The sequence below is a fragment of the Corella eumyota genome, chromosome 1 (assembly GCF_963082875.1).
Source record: "Corella eumyota chromosome 1, kaCorEumy4.1, whole genome shotgun sequence".
NCBI lineage: Eukaryota > Metazoa > Chordata > Ascidiacea > Phlebobranchia > Corellidae > Corella > Corella eumyota.
Window position 1 is genome coordinate 2,239,362 of NC_137490.1, and position 21,905 is coordinate 2,261,266.

At 32.9% G+C, this 21,905-nt stretch overlaps 4 protein-coding genes, 1 long non-coding RNA gene and 1 pseudogene across 5 annotated transcripts; 1 reads left to right on the plus strand and 5 right to left on the minus strand.

Moving 5' to 3' along the window:
* Nucleotides 1-370: 370 nt before the first annotated feature.
* LOC145763386 (uncharacterized) lies at nt 371-1,528 on the minus strand. Its single transcript, XM_082574825.1, has 4 exons — nt 1,369-1,528; nt 993-1,240; nt 773-880; nt 371-545 (listed from the first exon to the last, which is right to left on the minus strand). Exons 1-4 carry the CDS (start codon nt 1,430-1,432, stop codon nt 444-446), a joined length of 522 nt encoding a protein of 173 aa, XP_082430951.1. The 5' UTR covers nt 1,433-1,528; the 3' UTR covers nt 371-443.
* A 5,326-nt stretch (nt 1,529-6,854) lies between these two features.
* On the plus strand, nt 6,855-7,700 carry LOC145752409 (uncharacterized). The gene has a single exon (XM_082568691.1). It carries the CDS (start codon nt 7,038-7,040, stop codon nt 7,698-7,700), a length of 663 nt encoding a protein of 220 aa, XP_082424817.1. The 5' UTR covers nt 6,855-7,037.
* Nucleotides 7,701-12,688: 4,988 nt separating this feature from the next.
* LOC145763993 (ras-related protein Rab-13-like) lies at nt 12,689-15,503 on the minus strand (annotated as a pseudogene).
* Nucleotides 15,405-17,042, minus strand: LOC145755648 (uncharacterized). Its single transcript, XM_082571901.1, has 5 exons — nt 17,022-17,042; nt 16,395-16,484; nt 15,970-16,217; nt 15,790-15,897; nt 15,405-15,608 (listed from the first exon to the last, which is right to left on the minus strand). Exons 2-5 carry the CDS (start codon nt 16,465-16,467, stop codon nt 15,510-15,512), a joined length of 528 nt encoding a protein of 175 aa, XP_082428027.1. The 5' UTR covers nt 16,468-16,484; nt 17,022-17,042; the 3' UTR covers nt 15,405-15,509.
* A 2,287-nt stretch (nt 17,043-19,329) lies between these two features.
* On the minus strand, nt 19,330-20,106 carry LOC145763748 (uncharacterized). Its single transcript, XR_014288450.1, has 3 exons — nt 19,883-20,106; nt 19,642-19,749; nt 19,330-19,447 (listed from the first exon to the last, which is right to left on the minus strand). It is a non-coding gene; the product is annotated as an uncharacterized LOC145763748 (long non-coding RNA).
* A 467-nt stretch (nt 20,107-20,573) lies between these two features.
* Nucleotides 20,574-21,644, minus strand: LOC145763591 (uncharacterized). The gene is made up of 4 exons (XM_082575068.1): nt 21,566-21,644; nt 21,189-21,436; nt 20,973-21,080; nt 20,574-20,742 (listed from the first exon to the last, which is right to left on the minus strand). Exons 1-4 carry the CDS (start codon nt 21,630-21,632, stop codon nt 20,641-20,643), a joined length of 525 nt encoding a protein of 174 aa, XP_082431194.1. The 5' UTR covers nt 21,633-21,644; the 3' UTR covers nt 20,574-20,640.
* Between the last annotated feature and the right edge of the window lie 261 nt (nt 21,645-21,905).

Below are 21,905 nucleotides of genomic sequence, written 5' to 3' on the forward strand. Positions count from 1 at the left end.
TAAATGGCTTTTGCATAAAAAAAATGTGTTTGCAAAATTGGTTAAGTTAAACTCGCCCATTTTCTAAAAAAGTTTAATCATTTACAAAAGTTTATTAGGCAAACGTAATATTAAATCTGTTAAGACATTACAATCATTGTGTTTTATAAACTCGTACTTCTTTTGAAGAGATTTCTTATTTAAACTCTAGTACATGTAATTTAATTTAGAATTTTTTTATTTTTACAGTCAAATATTTATTTACGTATTTTTGGTTTTAATGCTAGCACGGTTGCTTGTTAAAGAATTACTTTACCTCAACCTCAGACACTTGATGTATATTTTTTGTAATCTACAATAAATCATTACACATACAAGACAACATTCAAAATTAATTTGATTCAACTTTTATTGCCAAAATTCAAATACAACATTTGACAAAGTTGTCATTATTCAAAGTATGGTTAATGACCAAGTTCGAAATAACAGAACGGAACTGGGCCATGAAGGTTGCTTGATGGGCTGTTATAGAATCCTCTTAAGTTTCTAGCAGGGTTCAACCGTACCTTAAATAAATTAAAATATTTTATAAGTACTGTAATTTTACATTTAAAACACTTTTACACACTGTTTAAATACACAAATTACGATATAGAAACAAGTGGAATCAAACCCCAGATCTTAAAAACTGTAATTTGCCCAACGTACTCTATGTAAAAAGAATTTAACCCAATGTTATATTTATTCATGTATTAAAAAATTATATTACAAATTTTTAAATCAATTATTTTACCTGGAATCCCATATAATCATGTCCTGCGCTGTTAGTTGGGAAACCGTGGTGCCACAATTCGTCTCTTGGGATCCAAAAGTCGCCGCTTGAAAGTAAAATCCCTCCGTTCTAAAAGTAAAAAATCGCATTTAAGACAAAAAATGCCTTAAAACAGATATTGTAGCAAATGTTAATTGAGATTACAAAAACTTCGACATTAAAAAAAACAACAACATTTTACTTGGTATTTTGAGTTCAGCCTAATGTTGACATATTGCCAATTTCCATCCAAGTAAGTGCTCCAAGTCTCCTGGATGTAGTTGTAGAACAAGTTGTACTGTTGCTCCGAAGCAACCTCAGCCAGTTTTCCACCGTGGAATTCACAAATCTCTCTAGACTGTGCCAAGGTAAACCCGCTTCTAGGAGCAACTGTCTGAATCAACCTGTAGCACTTGTTATCATACACCACACCTTTGCATTTTGGTTGTTCTAAACAGAAGCAATTACGTGGTTAGATAAAAGAATAAGCTTTGTATAGGGAATTAAATAGATATTGTAAGTATGTTAAAATATAGATCAATATTAGTTTAAGTAAGTGAAATTAGATTTAAACTTACCGCACCCTCCGTGCACCAAACCGACACAGACCAAGGCAAATGTGACAATAAGTTTTAAAGACATTTCGTTAAAATTTTTCTAAAAAAAGATTTAAAGTTAAGTTTTGCAGTAAATCAAAAATACGAAAAACACAATTAGTCTTCAGTACACTTTCTTTAACTAATAGTTGGTTAAACAACTAGTAAAGTGGCAGTTATGACTTTTCGTAAGCCAACAACTGCATTTAGATGTAAGTTTAGGTCGGTATTTATAGGCAATTTTTAATCCGAAATGTAACTGTCTGCTGACATTTCATAAACATACATATGAACTATTTTAATTAAAATCGGTTTAGTCTGTCATTTTTGGAGATAACCTTAGTCACCGTGCGCTATTGTTATTATTAAAAGGGATTAAAGTTATTAAAGGTTTTAAAGGGATTAAAAAAATCTATTAAAAAAATCTACTGTAAATAAAACAAACACGATTTCAAGAAAACCCACCGGTTTAATCTAGATAAGCCGATTTATTTTGCAACTTACAAGAAATTTCGGCAATGAATTTTTAAAAATACCGGATTTTTATATTATTAGTTCCAAGAAATCTTTCTTTAAGCAAAAAAGAGGTAGATCTTATTTCAATTTCCTAGTATCGGATTAGGATAAATTTTTTTAGAATCAAGTTCACCAAAAGTTGCTCACGTTTTTTGGCCATTCAGTAATAGCTTTATTTAATGATATTGTAGCTTATTGTGCATAAGCTAACCTTTCACAATTAAATTTAACTATTTCACATTTGGTGGGAATTATTTTTGTTATCGTTTCTTGATTTCATCAAAACCTTATATTAACTCCTATTTTGATATGTCTTTTAATCTTAAACTTGTTTTTAAAATCTGAGGTTTGCTTCTGACATGGGATTCGATTCTTTATTTTTCCATTTAATTAGTTATCTTATGCCTTCCTACAAGCAGTTGTATTTTTGGAATTTGAAATTTTTACATTTTTGGCTTTATCGTTTGACTTTTGTAAGAAATTGCCGTATAATATAATTATACAGTGAATGCGTGGTTAATTTAAGAAATCCTTACCAGCAGCAAAGTTATTAGCTAGTTAGGAATTAACTGTCTTTAACTATTCAAAAACCTTCCGATTGGGTCGACGGAGACCGTTACAAATTGGTGACCCCGACGTGATTAAAGTGTGAGAATTCTAACAATCGGGACTTGTAGCACCTGGCTCACGCTGTGAACATAGCAAAATTTTGGACTATAAATCACCGTTTCGTGGATTTACTGTCTTATACCAGCAAACCCGTGTTGACCATACTAACAAGAAAATCTTCGTCAACGAACAAAAAGTACCCTTTTTTGTGTTTTTATTAAGATACATTTTGGTGTTTTATTTAGTGTATAATTTTATTGTTTTTAACGAATATGTTACCCTTGTTATTTTCTAAACGTAATCGGTATGATAAGAGGGTTGTGTCTGTGTGTGATAATGTTGATTCTGATTTTTCTGGTAATGATATTGACTTAAGTGGTAATGGCAATAAGAATGTTAGGTGGGGTAACGCGTTATCGCAGGGTAATTTATTTTTGACCGCTGACCAGCCTCATAACCCCACTATGGCATCTACCCTTTCCCTATCTAACTTAGACCAGTCTACTCACGTTGTTAACTCTGATTTTGCTAACTTTTCATCCTATTTACCCCAAACCCCTGGATCTTTAAGTTATTTCTACCCCAGCTCTATTTTTTCCACCCCACGAGTTATGCCCGCATCAGAAATACGACCGAGTTTTCCAAATTTTAGTGCTAGTAATCCCTTTAATCAGAAATTTCCAATTTACGATCGAGCTCAACAATCTCGAAGCGAATCCTCTGTTGCCGCCGGAAACCTACCGAACAATCGTTTTTATTTACCGAAGTTTTCGACTACTAGTCCGGCTACATGGTTTATGATGGTGAAGTCCATTTTTGATCAATATCAAATTACAAATGAAAATTTGAGATATAATTTGGCAATTCAAAATTTAGATGAGACAATTTGTAGCAAGTTAACAAGCATTATTCAGAACAAAAATTTTGTTAACCCGTATGAAAATTTCAAGATGCAAGCAATTAACCATTTTTCTGTGCCCCGTGCAAGGTGTATGTCGATGTTAAAGGATATGGAGCTTGGCAATAAGGAACCCACGGAGTTGTTAAGCGATATGATGGAATGTATATCATACGACCGAAGCGAAGGAATAATGGACATGGTGCGTTCCTATTTTATTGAAAAATTGCCTCTTGATGTGTATATGATTATGGAGTCAAAATGCAACGAAACCTTGGAGCAAATAGCTATTACCGCTGACAATCTTATGACCGCTCGTTGCAATTTAGCAAAATCTAGTAGACTGCCAGCATCGATGACGCCAGGCCCTTCACAACCAAATGAGCAATTGTTAGGCATGGGCATTCTATCTGAGCAAATGGCTGCGGTTAAGGACGAAATTCAAAATCTAAGGGTCGAATGCGGAATTTTAAAGAATCGGCGCTTTTCTGGCGACGTAAGCACAAATCGCAGACCTTATGACTATTTTCGGCCTCGCTACTCTGATCGCAATGATCGTGGAAACTTTCAAAAACCAAAACGTGAATACAACCCGCGATGGTGCCGAAGCCACAACAATTGGGGAAAAAATAGTTATAGATGCGACCCTCCATGTAGCTTTCCTTCAAAAAACGAACCATCACCCGCGGTTCGCCAGTGAATCGTGGGGAAAACGTCGATAATGAACCAGTTTGTTCAATTTCTCACCACTTGTTTTATGTATTTAATTATCGCTCACGCAATTCTTTTCTTATTGACACGGGATCTGTAAATAGCATTTGGCCCGTTAATAAGATTAATCGTTCGCGCATTACTCAGTTTTTATCTGCGGCAAATTCCAGTCCAATACCAGTCTAAGGAGACAAGGATATTGAACTTGACCTTGGATTTTCTATACCTTTTTGAGAGAATGTAAATGTGCTGCTGTTAATAAGTATATTTTGGGATCCTCTTTTCTTAAAAAGAACTCACTTTCTATTGATTTTGCTAGAAACCTTCTATGTCACGCACCTACAAAAGAGTGTGTGGAATTGTCAAACGTACCTGTAACTGATTCCTGTTTTATTCCGCGTATTTCGAGAAAAATAAAACCTTTTAAAAACATCGGAAAACACCGTCAGTGTACACCCCATTGCGTTGATTTACCCGTGTCCAACATCTCGACATCAAATAACCCATCATGTTCTAATCATTTTGGTTGCAAACAGATGATCAATGCTCCAAATGATGGAGAAAAACTTACCGAGAGGGACGTGAAAAATTTAAGCACCGGCAAAGTACCGAGAATGCAAAAGTTAAGTGGGGAGAAAATAACTATTAAACCGGCAAAGGCCAAAGTTACATTAATAAGCACCGGCAAAGTACCGAGAATGCGAAAGAAAAATAAAAAATAAATAAATAATATACCGGCAAAGACCGAAGATGAATTACGAAGCACCAGCAAGTACCGAGGATGCAAATAACAGAAGATCTTAATGAAGAAATTATGTCATTGGCGAATGACAATACATATGAAATTTCTAGTTCTAGTCAGGTTAAGAGTCTTACCTCTCCTAAGGAAGAGAGCTCTAATGAAGAACCTTTCATAAAGAACACAAATCCTGATTTGTCCACAAATGCAATTTATAATAATTGCCCATCTGACGTGTCTTTTAATATTGTTACCGAAGCAAACTTACTTGTTTACTGCGAGAACACTGCTCTGACTATGTCGACGACAGGCCGTCGTATCACCAAACTAATCTTTTCCGTTTTCTTATTATTGTTTCATTTTTTTACAGTTTTTGACTATTTTTCACACCTATTCTAGGCCCTCTTTAACCTTTTTCGAACCAAAATTAATGAAAAATTAAACCCAAATTTAAAACCTAAAACCTTTCTTGAAACCCAAAATCGCACACACCAGACACCAGAGGCGTAAGCGGTCAGAAAGGGGGGCAAAACATGTTAGGGATCAGGTAATTCGCTCAAAATTATCTGAGAGTATGTAAGAAACATTATATTTTTTGCCATTACCGCTTAAGCTTTACTTCGTATTATATTGTGTCGCTCGTATTTGTATGTGTTATTGCTATTGTAATGTTTTCTACTACTAAAAAAATAAAATAAAAATGTTAAAAATCAAATAAAAAATATGACACTGTATATTTTTTTTTCACTTTTAAAAAATAATTAGTAGATTGTATTTTTCTTTATGCTTATATCGTGTGTTTTTTTTCATTTTTGTTACCCAGGGCTCTCCTTTAGCTACGATGATGTAGCTTATTGTGCATAAGCTAACACAATTAAATTTAACTATTTCACATTAGGTGGGAATTATTTTTGTTATCGTTTCTTGATTTCATCAAAACCTTATATTAACTCCTATTTTGATATGTCTTTTAATCTTAAACTTGTTTTTAAAATCTGAGGTTTGTTTTTGACATGGGATTTGATTCTTTGTTTTTCCTTTTAATTAGTTATCTTATGCCTTCCTACAAGCAGTTGTATTTTTGAAATTTGAAATTTTTACGTTTTTGGCTTTATCGTTTGACTTTTGTAAGAAATTGCCGTATAATATAATTATACAGTGAATTCACCTGCGTGGTTAATTTAAGAAATTCTTACCAGCAGCAAAGTTATTAGCTAGTTAGGAATTAACTGTCTTTAACTATTCAAAAACCTTCCGATTGGGTCGACGAAGACCGCTACAATATATGCGTTTATTTTTTAAACAAAAATGTTTTTACTTATTTTATTTCCAACGCTTGTACAAAACATCAACCTCTCATTGCCACTGATAGCGTAGTGTAGTGGTGAAATCACCTGTCTTTACAATTTGAGGTTCTGTGTTTGGTTTCCACTGCTCTCATGCTGAAGCGCCCCTAAGTAAGGCGATGGCCAATTATAATTTTTAATATTCAAACTGCCAAAGTGAATTCGAGATTGGGTTGGGGTAACTGATGTTACTTTATGTTCATCATCATAATGAAGTCGAACTCCCCCTATCGAGAATAAAGAAATATAAAGAAAAAAATAAAATATTAGTAGCAATAAGTCACAACGCAGAGTTATGTCATGTTATATTACAACTCTTGTTGCGACGAAAATTTTATTTTGGTTCGTCCTTCGACTTTTCGATTTTTTTGCAACACGTTTTCAAATTTAATGAACGTTTAAAAGATAAATTTTATGTTATTATATAATAGTATGATGTTATTATAAGATAAATAGCATATTATTGGGTGTATTTGTTCGGACTAATACTAGTAACCTACGGTACCAAAAAACTGTTAATTTAATAATCGGTAATCAGATAATAACTGTTGATTTTTCTGGGAAAATATAAATATTCTGCCCTTACTCTATACCGCGTATTTTTGTTAACTTTGTAGCGGCCCCTTAGGGACACGTGATTTTGCCTGATAAGAAGTCTGGGCTACAGTCTTATCTTTTGCCTTTTTTGTATTATGTTGTGTTTTATAAACCGACTACCAATTCATTACTTACTTAACTGTTTTTGCTTAACTGAATAATAAATTATATTGTTACAATTTATATACGCTAAATTGGTGACCCCGACGTTTTAAAACGAAAATTTTAAAACAATATGACGCAAGAAAATGCTGTAGCGGTTAAACTGCCAACCTTTTGGTCGCAACATGCCAAAATTTGGTTTAACCAAGCAGAAGCCCAATTTACTCTGCGAAATATAACAATCGACGAAACGAAATACTGCCATGTTATCGCAGCACTAGACCAGGATACAGCAAAACGCGTAATCGATTTTATGGAAAATCCACCAACAAAAGGAAAATATATTGCTATCAAAGAACGACTTTTAAAAACGTTTGAGCTTTCCGAGGAAGAACGAGCCCAAAGAATAATTGAAATGCCAGAACTTGGAGATAGAAAACCTTCTGCTGTGATGGACGAAATGCTGGCATTGATGGGAAATCACGGATCGTGTTTTCTCTTTAAACATATTTTTTTGCAACTACTGCCCGAGGAAGTGAGAGTTGGTTTAGCTACCGAAGAAACAACAGACATGAGAGAATTGGCTTTAAAAGCAGATAAATTATGCTTAGCTAAACCCCAATTTTCTGGGTTAGTTTCTAAAGTTTATAGATCCCATGAAACTGATTGGAAGTATAATAAACGTCAACCAAATAAAAAAAATCTATGTTTTTATCATCAACGTTTCGGAAATAAAGCCAGGCAGTGCTGTCCACCTTGCAGTTTTTCGGAAAACGAATATGCCGGTCGTCAATAACGATGAGGGCGGCCGGCGGCACGTTTAATTTATACTTCGTTAAAGACAAGTGTTCAAAACAAAACTTTTTAGTTGATACTGGAGCTGAAATAAGCGTATACCCACCAAGAAGAATTGATCGATATAATGGCTCTAACCAGAAAAAGCTTCGAGCCGCCAACGGAAGCGAGATTAAGACGTACGGCCAACGCCTATTACATTTGGATTTACCGTTTGGTAAATTTAAATGGATTTTCACAATCGCAGAAGTATCTCAACCACTGCTCGGGGCAGATTTTCTTCGAGCCAATTCGCTTTTGGTAGACATAAAAAACAAAACATTAATTAGCGCTAAATTAAACACAAACTGTTCGATTGAGTTGTTAGATGTCTCAGCCCCCAGAATAAACGCAATTGGTTTACATCAAAACCAATATGCTGCTTTACTCGCACAATTTCCACTGATAACAACTCCAAATTTCCAGCAAAAGCAAACCAAACACAAGGTGGAACATTTTCTTATAACAAACGGGCGACCGATTAGCGCCCGTGCACGTAGACTGCCACCAGACAAACTGGTACAAGCCAAGCGTGAATTCAACAAGATGGAAAGCATGGGTATTGTCAGAAGATCAGCCAGCCCGTGGGCATCTCCATTGCACATGGTTAAGAAATCCAACGGTGATTGGAGACCATGTGGAGATTACAGACGACTAAATGCTGTTACCACGCCCGATAGATACCCCATACCACATATTCAAGATTTTTCTGCGAATTTAGAAAACGCAAACATATTTTCAAAAATAGACCTTGTTAGAGGCTACCACCAAGTATCTGTAGCAACAGAAGATATTCCAAAAACTGCAGTCATTACTCCTTTTGGCTTATTTGAGTACATAAGAATGCCCTTTGGATTAAAAAATGCAGCACAAACTTTTCAAAGACTGATGGATTGTGTGTGCCGGAATCTTAATTTTGTTTTCGTGTACTTAGATGATATTTTGGTAGCAAGCAAGTCAAAAAGCGAACATTACCAGCATCTCAAAGAATTGTTTACGCGTCTGAACAAAAACGGTCTAATAATAAACGCGACTAAATGTCAATTCGGACAAACAAGTATTGAATTTTTAGGCCACCGCATTGACCACGAAGGAGCCAAGCCTTTACCAAATAAAGTGGAGGTAATAAACAATTTTCCACGACCAACCTCATTTCAAGAACTGCAACGGTTTGCTGGCATGATCAATTTTTATCATCGTTTTCTACCAAGAGTGGCTAACATCATGCGACCGATTTACGAAGAAATTAAAAAAAAATCTAAACCTCTACTGTGGAGTGATCAACTAAATAACGCATTTGTTAAAGCTAAAAACATTTTAGTTAATGCCACTATGCTTTCCCATCCACAAGTAGGAGCGCCAACTGCGTTAACTGTGGATGCTTCCGATATAGCTGTTGGGGGAGTACTACAGCAAAATATATATGGTTTGTGGAAACCATTGGCCTTCTTTAGCAAACATCTACGGCCACCTGAAATAAAATACAGTGCGTTCGACCGTGAACTTCTAGCATTACATCTTGCTATTCGTCATTTTAGGTACTTCTTGGAAGGACGGCACTTTGTAGCTTTTACCGATCACAAACCACTTACTTATGCATTAACTAAAACTACTTCACCATGGTCAGCTCGCCAACAACGACAACTTAGCGCTATTTCGGAATACACTACGGATATCCGCCATATAGAAGGAAAAAAGAATTTTGTTGCTGACGCATTATCAAGACCTGGAATAAATGTCATACAGGCATCTTTAGGAATCAATTTTTCAGATATGGCCTTAGATCAAGAAAGAGATAAAGAAATTATAAATGAATTGAAAGCCAACTCTAGTTTAAAAATTGAAAAATTTTCTTGCGACAAAAACCAGACTTCGCTTTTATGTGACACAACAACTGGATCACCGCGACCGCTTGTTCCGGAATCTTGGCGTCGAAAAATATTTGATTTAGTTCATGGTTTATCGCATCCATCGATACGAAGCACAAAGAAACTAATTGCTGAAAAATTTGTTTGGAAAGGACTTAAAAAACAAATTGGCGAATGGGCAAAACAATGTGTTTATTGCCAAAAAGCTAAGGTCCACAAATGCACAAGAGCCCCACTGCACCACTATTCATTGCCTGTAAAACGATTTGATCATTTAAATATTGACCTTGTGGGACCTTTGCCGCCATCTCAAGGTTTTAGATATTTGCTTACTGTAGTTGACCGGTTCACAAGGTGGCCAGAGGCGTACCCACTGCAAGAAACATCGACGACATCATGTGCAAAAGTTTTTATTCAACAATGGATATCTCGTTTTGGAATACCGTCAACATTGTCGTCAGACCGAGGAGCACAGTTTACATCAAAACTATGGTCAGATATTGCTAAGTTTATGGGCACTTCTTTGCAATTTACCACAGCATTTCACCCACAGGCCAACGGCCTGGTGGAGCGATTCCATAGACAACTTAAGGCATCGTTGATGTCGCGACTTAAAGACAACAATTGGGTTGACGAACTGCCTTGGGTTCTACTCGGAATTAGAACCACACCCAAAGAAGATTTAGGATGTTCCTCAGCAGAAATGGTGTATGGAGCACCACTCACCATTCCAGGCACTTTTGTGGAGGCTACCGACCACAACAACGCACCTGGAAATTTTTTACAAAAGCTCCGCCACGTTATAAAACAAGAAGCGCCTCAAACCTCGTGGCATTGTAAACCAAATAGCTACATACCTTCTGATTTAAAGAACAGCAGCTTTGTTTTTATTAAGAAAGTGGGATACAAGGCGCCACTTTGCACCCCATATGAAGGTCCATATAAAGTTATTAAGCACGGATTAAAAACTTTTAAGATTGATATCGGCGGACGTACAGAAATCATTTCGATTGACCGCATAAAACCTGCGTATCTGGATCGCAATATGCCTGTACAACTAGCCCAACCAAAGTTACGAGGCAGACCTCGTAAGCAAGTAATTCTAGAAGAAACGAACGTAAAAACCCATATAGAGACGAAAACAAACTGTCGAAGAGATGGTAACAAGCGTCAAATTAAACCACCACAACGGTTTACCCATTTAACGTAAATGAACAATTTTCCGCTTCTGGAGGGGGGTAATGTAGCGGCCCCTTAGGGACACGTGATTTTGCCTGATAAGAAGTCTGGGCTACAGTCTTATCTTTTGCCTTTTTTGTATTATGTTGTGTTTTATAAACCGACTACCAATTCATTACTTACTTAACTGTTTTTGCTTAACTGAATAATAAATTATATTGTTACAATTTATATACGCTAAAACTTTTACATACAAAAAATGTTTAATAAAGTAAGCCGTTTTTTAGCAATATTCAATTTTGCCTTTTTATGTTTTATTGGATTTTTTTTTAGGTAATAATAAACCATGTCTGCTCTTAATTTAACCCGATTGGCACAGTCCCTTAAAAAATGTGTTCAACCAAGGAATGTAAGTGTTTTCTTTTACTTTATTGTTAATTTAAAATCACAATAATTAATATATTTTGTTGTTTTTGTTACTTTTTTCTTTAATTTTTTTGGAGGTTTGGAAACTACAAGTTATTTATTTTTTAATATAAACTTTATTATCATTTTTTTTTTATTTTTTATTATCAGGTTTTTTCTAAAAAATTTCAATCGACTTAGCCGGCAACTGTTAACGTAAATACTCCGGAAACGAGGGTCACCAAACTCTCTAACGGACTTCGAGTTGCATCCGAAGATTCAGGATTATCGACTTGTACTGTCGGACTTTGGATTGATGCGGGGAGTCGATATGAAACAACTGAAAACAATGGCACTGCTCACTTTCTAGAACATATGGCTTTTAAGGTGTGTTTTTTGTGTTAATTTTAGCAACAAATTTTAATTGTTTTTATCCTAGCATTTCCTTGTGTAAATATCTGCATCCTTGATGTAGGAAAGCCAAATGTGCGACCTAAACATAGAGAAACAACAGATACCCCGACTCAGTCTCGAGTTGCCTGTGGCAGTTTGGTATATTATAGATGACAATTGCCCGATAACTAAGCTGCTGATTGGGTGCTGCTTCAGCAGGAATTTATTTTGTTTTTAGTGCTTACTCAAGGGCGCTACAACATAAAATCAAAGGAGATCGAACCCAGGACCTCATGTAGTGTTTTGCTTTAGAAATGTTATACAATTTTTTTTTTCGATTTGTAAAAAAATCTTTGTTACAACAAAAATTATATAACCAACTAAATATTTTATAAAATTTGTTTTTTAGGGAACAGCAAACCGAAGTCAACTTGATCTAGAATTAAAAGTGGAAAATATGGGAGCACATTTAAATGCATATACATCTCGCTTAAGTTGTTTAAAACTTATTTTTTTATATTTTAGCTGTAGAAATTCTGACTGACATTATTCAGAATAGCACACTGGGAGAAGGAGAGATTGAAAGAGAAAGGGGAGTTATTTTGAGAGAGATGGAAGAAATTGAACAGAATCAACAGGTATTTTGTTTTAATTTTTATTGCATCAAAAAGCATTATCATTTTTACTTATTGGTTATTTAGTGAAAAAAAATTGGTGTCAATATAAGCCCAAAGCTTAGCTTATGAGTCTAATTAAAAGTTCCTGTTTTTTTTAAATTCTGAAATAAGGTTTAATTGTTTATTTTCTATAAATTTTGTTATTATGATATATATAGTTTATTAAATTTTTCATTGCTTTACCTTAAATTTTGGGTCTGTTCTGTTTGGTAATTTGCATTAATCTTTTTTTTTTTATCTTAGCAATCTGCGCAATAACTAACTTACTTAAATATTCTTTAAATTTTAGGAGGTAGTGTTTGATTATCTTCATGCAACAGCCTATCAAGGCACAAAATTGCATGAAATTTAAAAACTAGTTTGGCAAAATAACAAAAAGAAGTAAGCTAAGTGCATTGGGTATTAGAAGTTGTTTAAATCTTGACCTCTTAAGCTGTAGTAGAAGGCCTAACTGAATTTAGTTTTTTTAAGGTAACAACAGCAGATAACAATTCGTTAAACATTTTTAAAACATTAGCCCCACTTAGTGCTGAGGTTTCGTAGTAAGGTAGTTTGTGAGAACTTGATCATTTGCGTGCTTCTGCCATTGATACACAGTTTTTCTAGATTTAAAATAGTTTGGTTTTAAAAGCAGAGTTTTTTATACTTGAATTAGTTCTAGTTCGTTAAATTTAGTAAACCATTTAAATTTAATTACAAACCATATAAAATGAATATTTTACATAATTGGGTAAAAACAATTTTAGGCATATTAGAACTTTTTATCTTTTTTTTAATTGTAACATGTCACTGCAAATAAATAATTTAAGGTAATGTTATTACTCAAAAGTTTTAAAATTACATTTGCTCTTAGGTCAGCTTTATTTCCAACCACATAAATACTTGCATTCGAAGTTCCAAATTTTCCTAATTCCCTTAACCAAGTTTTTGTAATTTATTAACAAAACTTAACTTTAGCATAAAGCAACATTAGTTACCCAGTCTTAAGTTGCCTTTGGCAGTTTGGGTTATTATAAAATATACTAGCCCAATAATATGCTGCTAGCTGAGTTCACACCATTAATAGACTTACTCAAGTGCGCTACAGCATGAGAGGAGTGGGAATCGAACCCAAGACCCCTGAAATTAAGGTCCTTTTAAAAGTAAAATACGTCTACAGTTAAAAAAATTATATTAGAAATGTAAAACTAAAAATACCTAAACTTTCAAAAGTACTCCGGCCTGTTACATCAAACACTAAAAAGCAAGCATCAGTTCCACTATAAAGCTCAGTTCTGACATCATAATACTGATTGTCACCCGACAAATCCCATAAATGAACCTTAATTTGGATTAAAGTTTATTTTCTTTTTTATTCACAGAAGTTTTCGATTCACAAATTCTAGACAAATTATATGATTACATAAGTAACGAAATGCTACAATAAAATAAGGACAATTTTAATTCCATGGTTTAAAACATAAGGTAGAAGATCAATCGTTTAATTATGGTTTTAAAAAATTAAAAAAAAATTCATTAAAAAAATGAACCAAAAAATCTATGAACTTATTTTTTTAATATATTTATCTTTAACATTATTACCCTTAGTGGGAGCCCTTCAACAGTTTGAACTTTAAATCCATAATCTACACCCACAGTGGCATGATAACATTGACTAAATTTGCTCTCACAAAAATGTTTTATGAGACAAGTTTTCCCACATCCTGAATCACCAAGTGCTATAACTAAATGAAAATTAATTTAGAATTTTTCCATAACATGCTAGAATTTGTTTTTTCTTCAATGATTTGTAACCTTTTTAGACTGCCAAAAATAAGAATAATTAGGGTCATAATTTGGAATCCCCACTGCTCCGATGTTATAGCGTCTGAGTAAGGCGCTATAAACAGTGTGAGTGAACTCCTGCTAAGCCAACACTTAATCAGCAGCGTAATTTAACCGGCATTGAGGATTTAACGTTTACACTTATTCGTCACAACCCCATTTTACGTCTAAAACAAGCTCAGTCAAATTACAATATATACCTTTTACCCATACAATACTTTCTACAAATTTTTTAACTTTCTTCTCGACTTCAGTTGGGGTCCAGTTTAAAAAATTGTCCATTTTCACGAAAACAAATCGAACATGCCGCGTCCTTGGTTACGTTTTATTGTGACGTATGCTCAGTAGACCATGAAATAGATTAAATAAACTAGGATTTTCGAAAAATTATTTTCTTAAATATGCACTTGTATTTACTGATATTACAATATATTAGTGTTTAAAGTGGCAAAATTGGTGAAATTTTAGTAGTTGCGAAACTTGCTAATATGCTGGCACTTACATAACAACTTATTCTTTTATTGTTTTTTCAAAATCGAGATATCTCAAAAATATTCATTTTATAAACTGTTTATGTTTATTGCAATGCTAAGAAGAAATAAATGTGTACGTGATAAAATTAAAGTGTACGTGTGGTATTAAACTTGCCTTGTCCTTGTAAATGTTTATCTGTTAACAAAACGGGCGTTTCCTCTTTTGTTACACAAGGTTAATAGGATTGACATACAAGGTTAGTGTGTATTACACTTTTATTTAAAAAAGAAACATTCGACAAAATTATCATTGATATGTATTAACCACAAATTACTTTGAATTGATTAATATTTTAGATTTAAGTAATTAATTGTTTAGAATGGTTGGTTAAGTATACTTGTACGCACAAGTTTTAAATTCACATTTTTATATGATTTGATTCATAATAAATTACTATTAAAATACAAAATTTTGGGACAAGTTTTAACATCCTGTTTTTAAAACAAAAAAAGAATTTAATTTGCATTTTATTCCTCGTTTGCTGGTTGCACGAAATTAAGCTTGGTCGCTGGAACGATACCGACTAGTTTCCTATATTGGTAAAGATTTCATAAATTGATCAGTTGTTTATTGCAAAACTGGTCAGAAAGTAATGTCCAGGCTGATTTGCCTTGTTTTTGTAAAAAATTAATTATTAAAAAAAGCGAATTGACTTGTTGTTTTAAACAAGGCATGAGTGTGATTGACATACAAGGTTAGTGTTACACTTTCTTTATCTCTGGTAAAACTTTTATTCTACTGTTTTAAATAGGGTTTTTAAGCAAAACCCAATTTTGAAAAAAAAATTGTTTACTAATAAAACATTGCAATTTTTTGTTTCAACTTTTATTGCCAAAATTCAGATACAACATTTGACAAAGTTGAAGTATTAACCGTGGTTAACATTGGTTATTATTCCAGATCAAAAAAACAGAAGGGCACTGGAGTATATAAAGAGTCTTGTGGACTGTTAAAAAATCCTTTGAAGGTTCTTTCAGTACTCATTTGCACCTGAACAAAACAAGTTAAAAATGTCAGAACTAAAGTAAAGTCACTACATAGGTTTTACAACCACTAACATATAATAAAATACCTATTTTTATAAAAACTTAATAAAAACTGTGCTTAGATTTTATAACATGTAACGTAAGCTTGTAAAAGTAATTGAATAATTTTTGTAACCAATCATCACCTGAAATCCCATTTTGTTATGGCCCGCAGTGTTTTTTGGAAATCCTGGGTGCCACAAAGAGGTTCTTGGGGTCCAAAAATCACCGTTACGAAGTTGAATTCCACCGTTCTAAAAAAAAAGTTAATGTATTTTACTTTAACTTAGTACGAAGAAAAAACGAGAACAAGAAAAAATTTTAACCTCGTAGCTCGAGCCAAGCCAAACATTGACAAATTGCCAGTTTCCATTCAAGTAAATGTTCCAATTATTTTGGACGTATTCGTAAAACAAGTCGTACTGCTGCTCCGAAGCAATCTCGGCCATTTTTCCACCGTGGAATTCACAAATGCCTTCAGCCTGGGCAAAAGTATAACCACCATTACGAACAGTTGTATAGATCAACCTGTAGCACTTGTTATCATACACCACACCTTTGCATTTCGGGTTTTCTAGACAAATAAAAAGTACGTGGTTATTAACAGCTTAATTTGTGTACGTTAAGCATGCTGACAAATGTGATACTGCTGTAAAAATGAACATGTGCAAAGCATTGGTTAACTTGGAATATTTCAACTTAACCTACACAGTTTAAGTTTTTTTGTTAAATTTTTTAAACTTATACTTACCGCAATAGTTACTTCCATCAACCCATCCAAGACAACCCAACGAGAACACAATAAAAATAACTTTTAAAGACATTTTCCTCAAGTTTTTTTCTAAAATACGAAGTGTATAAGTAAGACATGCCTTACAAAATTTATTGTCTTAAGGTGTTAAGAAAAAAATTACGAAGACTTTTAGTGCATTTGATTGCCTGTCTTATTTTAAAGCAAATTCGAGCCAGTTTACTGTAATGGTGAAGATTACTTGAGCAGTTTTAGTATTTATATCCATTTTTAATATGTTCGATCACAATATTGTTTCCTTATGTTGCAGGTGAACTTTTTAATAAAACCCATATTGCAAAAAAAACACTTGGAGGAAATAATTACAATTTATTTACCGCGCTACTTAATGTAAACGGTTACGTACACAGATGATTGCAGCACTTTGTTAAATGGCCTTTGCTTAAAAAAATGTGTTTGCAAAAATTGGTTAAGTTAAACTCGGGTTTTACATAATTGGGTATCAACAACTTAATGTAATAGCTCTGGTATATTTCATATTAATGTCTTCAAACCATTTTCTTCAATCGCAACATGTCACATTAAGTAAAACATTTTAAGGTTTACTACACAAAGTTTTGAAATTACATTTGCTCTTAAGTCAGCTTTATTTCCAACCACATAAATATTTGCATTCGAAGTTCCGAACTTTCCCAATTCCCTTAACCAAGTTTCTGTAATTTATAAACAAAACTTTCTTTTAAAAACTGGTTGAAAACACAAATTAAACAACCAGCATTTTAATTATCATTTTTATATATATATATATATATATATATATCTTTGTCCTGGTGGGAAGGTTGACTCACGACCTAAACAGAATAACATCAGCTACCCCAACCCAATCTTTAATTGCCTTAGGCAGTTTGGGATATTATAGAATATATAACCCCCAACTTTATGTGATGTAGCAAGTGTTCTGGCTTTTTGTAATTAACACTCCGCTATTATTCAGTCAGTTCCATCTAAAACCACATGAAGGAATTAAAGACTTGTGGTAACAAAAATAAATTTATTACGACAAGGTCTAAAATTAATATCCTCAAAAAAAAGAAAAAACAACTACAGTTAGAAAAATTTATATTAGAAATTTAACACTAAAAATACCCAAACTTTCAAAAGTACTCTGATCTGTTACATCAAACACTAAAAAGCAAGCATCAGTTCCACTATAAAGCTCAGTTCTTACATCATAATACTGATTGTCACGTGACAAATCCCATAAATGAACCTTAATTTGGATTAAAGTTTATTTTCTTTTTTATTCACAGAAGTTTTTGATTCACAAATGCTAGACAAATTATATGATTACATAAGTAACGAAATGCTACAATAAAATAAGGACAATTTTAATTCCATGGTTTAAAACATAAGGTAGAAGATCAATCTTCTATTTATGGTTTTCAAAAATTAAAAAACAGTTAATTTAAAAATAAAATTATAATCCGTAAACTATTTTTTTTTATATTTATCTTTAATATTATTACCCTAAGTGGTAAACCTTTAACAGTTTGAACTTTAAATCCATAATCTACACCCACAGTGGCATAATAACATTGACTAAATTTGCTCTCACAAAAATGTTTTATGAGACAAGTTTTTCCACATCCTGAGTCACCAAGTGCTATAACTAAATGAAAATTAATTTAGAATTTTTCCACAATATGGTAGAATTTGTTTTTTTTTCTTCTGATTTGAAACCTTTTTAGACTGCCAAAAGTAAGAATAATTAGGGTCATAATTTAAAATCCCCAATGCTCCCATGTTAAAGCGTCTGAGTAAGGCGCTATAAACAGTGTGAGTGAACTCCTGCTAAGCCAACACTTAATCAGCAGCGTAATTTAACCGGCATTGAGGTGTAGTAGAAAGAACACATGCTTTACCACCATAAGGTCGTGGGTTCAATCCCCTCTGCTCTCATGCTGTAGTGCTCTTGAGTAAGGAGCTATAAACGGTATGAACTACTGCTGAGCCAGCACTTAATCAGCAATATAATTATTGGGCAATTATAATCTATAATATCTCAAACTGTTAAAGGCAACTCGAGACTGGGTCGGAGTAACTGATGTTACTCTATGTTTAGGTTGTAAAGCTGACCTTAAACAAATATAAAAAAAATTGTAAATGATATTTCACATTTCCAACACTATTTTTTATTCATTCCTAAAGATTTTTTTAGATTTAACGTTTACACTTATTCGTCACAACCCCATTTTACCTCAAAAAAACCTCAGTCAAATTACAATATATACCTTTAACCCATACAATACTTTCTACAGATTTTTTAACTTTCTTTTCGACTTCAGTTGGGGTCCAATTTAAGAAAGTTAAGTATACTTGTACGCACAAGTTTTAAATTCACATTTTTATACTATTTGATTCATGATAAATACCTATTAAAATACAAAAATTTTGGGACAAGTTTTAACATCCTGTTTTTAAAACAAAAAAAGAATTTAATTTGCATTTTATTCCTCGTTTGCAGGTTGCTTGAAATTAAGCTTAGTCGCTGGAACGATACCAACTAGTTTCCTATATTGGTAAAGATTTCATAAATTGATCGGTTGTTTATTGCAAAACTGGTCAGAAAGTAATGTGCAGGCTGCTTTGCCTTGTTTTATTGCCTTGTTTTTGTAAAAATTTAATTATTAAAAAAAGCGAATTGACTTGTTTTTTTAAACAAGGCATGGGTGTGATTGACATACAAGGTTAGTGTTACACTTTTTTAATTTCTGGTAAAACTTTTATTCTACTGTTTTAAATAGGGGTTTTAAGCAAAACTCAATTTTGAAAAAAAAATTGTTTACTAATAAAACATTGCAATTTTTTGTTTCAACTTTTATTGCCAAAATTCAGATACAACATTTGACAAAGTTGTCATTTATCAATGTATAAACCGTGGTTAACATTGATTATTATTCCAGATCAAAAAAACAGAAGGGCACTGGAGTATGTGTTGCGTCTTGTGGACTGTCAAAAAATCCTTTGTAGGTCCTTTTGGGACTCATTGGAACCTTAACAAAACAAGTTAAAAATGTCAGAACGAAAGTAAAGTCACTAAGTACGTTTTACAACCACTTAGCATATAAAACGCCCTAATAAAATATTTTATTTTACGGAAACTTTATAAAAACTTTGCTTTTAGATTTTATATTATGTAATGTAAGCATGTAACAATAATTAAATAATTTTTGTAACCAATCATCACCTGAAATCCCATTTTGTTATGGCCCGCCTGGTTAGTTGGATAAGTACGGATCCACGAAGAGGTTCTTGGGATCCAAAAATCACCGTTACGAAGTCGAATTCCACCGTTCTAAAAAAATGTAAATGTATTTTATTTTAACTTAGTACAATGAAAAAATGAAAAAAATTTTACGAGTTTAATTGTTTTTAACAAGACAATTACGAAGTGTATAAGTAAGACATGCCTTACAAAATTTATTTACCGTATTGAAATATATAAATATTTTTGTCTTAAGGTTTTAAGAAAAAAATTACGAAGACTTTTAGTGCATTTGATTGCCTGTCTTATTTTAAAGCAAATTCGAGCCAGTTTACTGTAATGGTGAAGATTACTTGAGCAGTTTTAGTATTTATATCCATTTTTAATATGTTCGATCACAATATTGTTTCCTTATGTTGCAGGTGAACTTTTTAATAAAACCCATATTGCAAAAAAAACACTTGGAGGAAATAATTACAATTTATTTACCGCGCTACTTAATGTAAACGGTTACGTACACAGATGATTGCAGCACTTTGTTAAATGGCCTTTGCTTAAAAAAATGTGTTTGCAAAAATTGGTTAAGTTAAACTGGCCCATTTTCTAAAAAAGACATTACAATCATTGTGTTTTATAAGACATTTTTTTAAGACATTACAATCATTGTGTTTTATAAACTTTACTTGTACATCTTTAGAAGAGATTTCTTATTTAAATTCTAAAACATGTCATTTAATTCAGGAATTTGAATATCTATTTTTACAGTCAAATATTTATTTACGTATTTTTGGTTTTTAATGCTAGCACGGTTGCTTGTTGAAGAATTACTTTACCTCAACCTCAGATACTTGATGTATATTTTTTGTAATCTACAATAAATCATTACACATACAAGACAACATTCAAAATTAATTTGATTCAACTTTTATTGCCAAAATTCAAATACAACATTTGACAAAGTGGTCATTATTTAAAGTATGGTTAATGACCAAGTTCGAAATAACAGAACGGAACTGGGCCATGAAGGTTGCTTGATGGGCTGTTATAGAATCCTCTTAAGTTTCTAGCAGGGTTCAGTTGTACCTTAAATAAATTAAAATATGTTATAAGTAATGTAATCTTACATTTAAAACTCTTTTACACATTGTCTTATTACTAAAACTACAAAAAGAAGCGGGGGGAACTAAACCATAAACCCTTCGTAGCACAGAAGTAACTTTGCCCAATGTACTTTATTGGATGTAAAAAAAAATTTGCCAATGTTTTATTTACTCATGTATCAAAATTACAAATTTTTAAATCAGTTATTTCACCTGGAATCCCATATAATCATGTCCTGCGTTGTTAGTTGGGAAACCGTGGTGCCACAATTCGTCTCTTGGGATCCAAAAGTCGCCGCTTGAAAGTAAAATCCCTCCGTTCTAAAAGTAAAAAATCGCATTTAAAACAAAAAATGCCTTAAAACAGATATTGTGGCAAATGTTAATTGAAATTACAAAAACTTCGACATTAAAACAACTACATTTTACTTGGTATTTTGAGTTCAGCCTAATGTTGACAAATTGCCAATTTCCATCCAAGTAAGTGCTCCAAGTCTCCTGGATGTAGTTGTAGAACAAGTTGTACTGTTGCTCCGAAGCAACCTCAGCCAGTTTTCCACCTTGAAATTCACAAATCTCTCTAGACGTTGCCAAGGTAAACCCGTTTCTAGGAGCAACTGTGTGAATCAATCTGTAGCACTTATTATCATACACCACACCTTTGCATTTTGGTTGTTCTAAACAGAAGCAATTACGTGGTTAGATAAAAGAATAAGCTTTGTATAGGGAATTAAATAGATATTGTAAGTATGTTAAAATATAGATCAATTTTAGTTTTAAGTAAGTGAAATTAGATTTAAAATTACCGTAGTACCCTCCGTGCACCAAACCGACACAGACCAAGGCAAATGTGACAATAAGTTTTAAAGACATTTCGTTAGAATAACTTCTAAAAAAAAGATAAAAGTTAAGTTAATAAGTTAACTTTTAAAAAGTTAAGTTTTGTAGGCAATCGCAAAAACGAAAAACACAATTTGTCTTCAGTACACTTTCTTTAACTAATAGTTGGTTAAACGACTACTAAAGTGACAGTTATGACTTTTTGTAAGCCAACAACTGCATTTAGATCTAAACTTAGGTCAGTATTTATAGGCAATTTTTAATCCGAAATGTAACTGTCTGCTGACATTTCATAAACATACATAT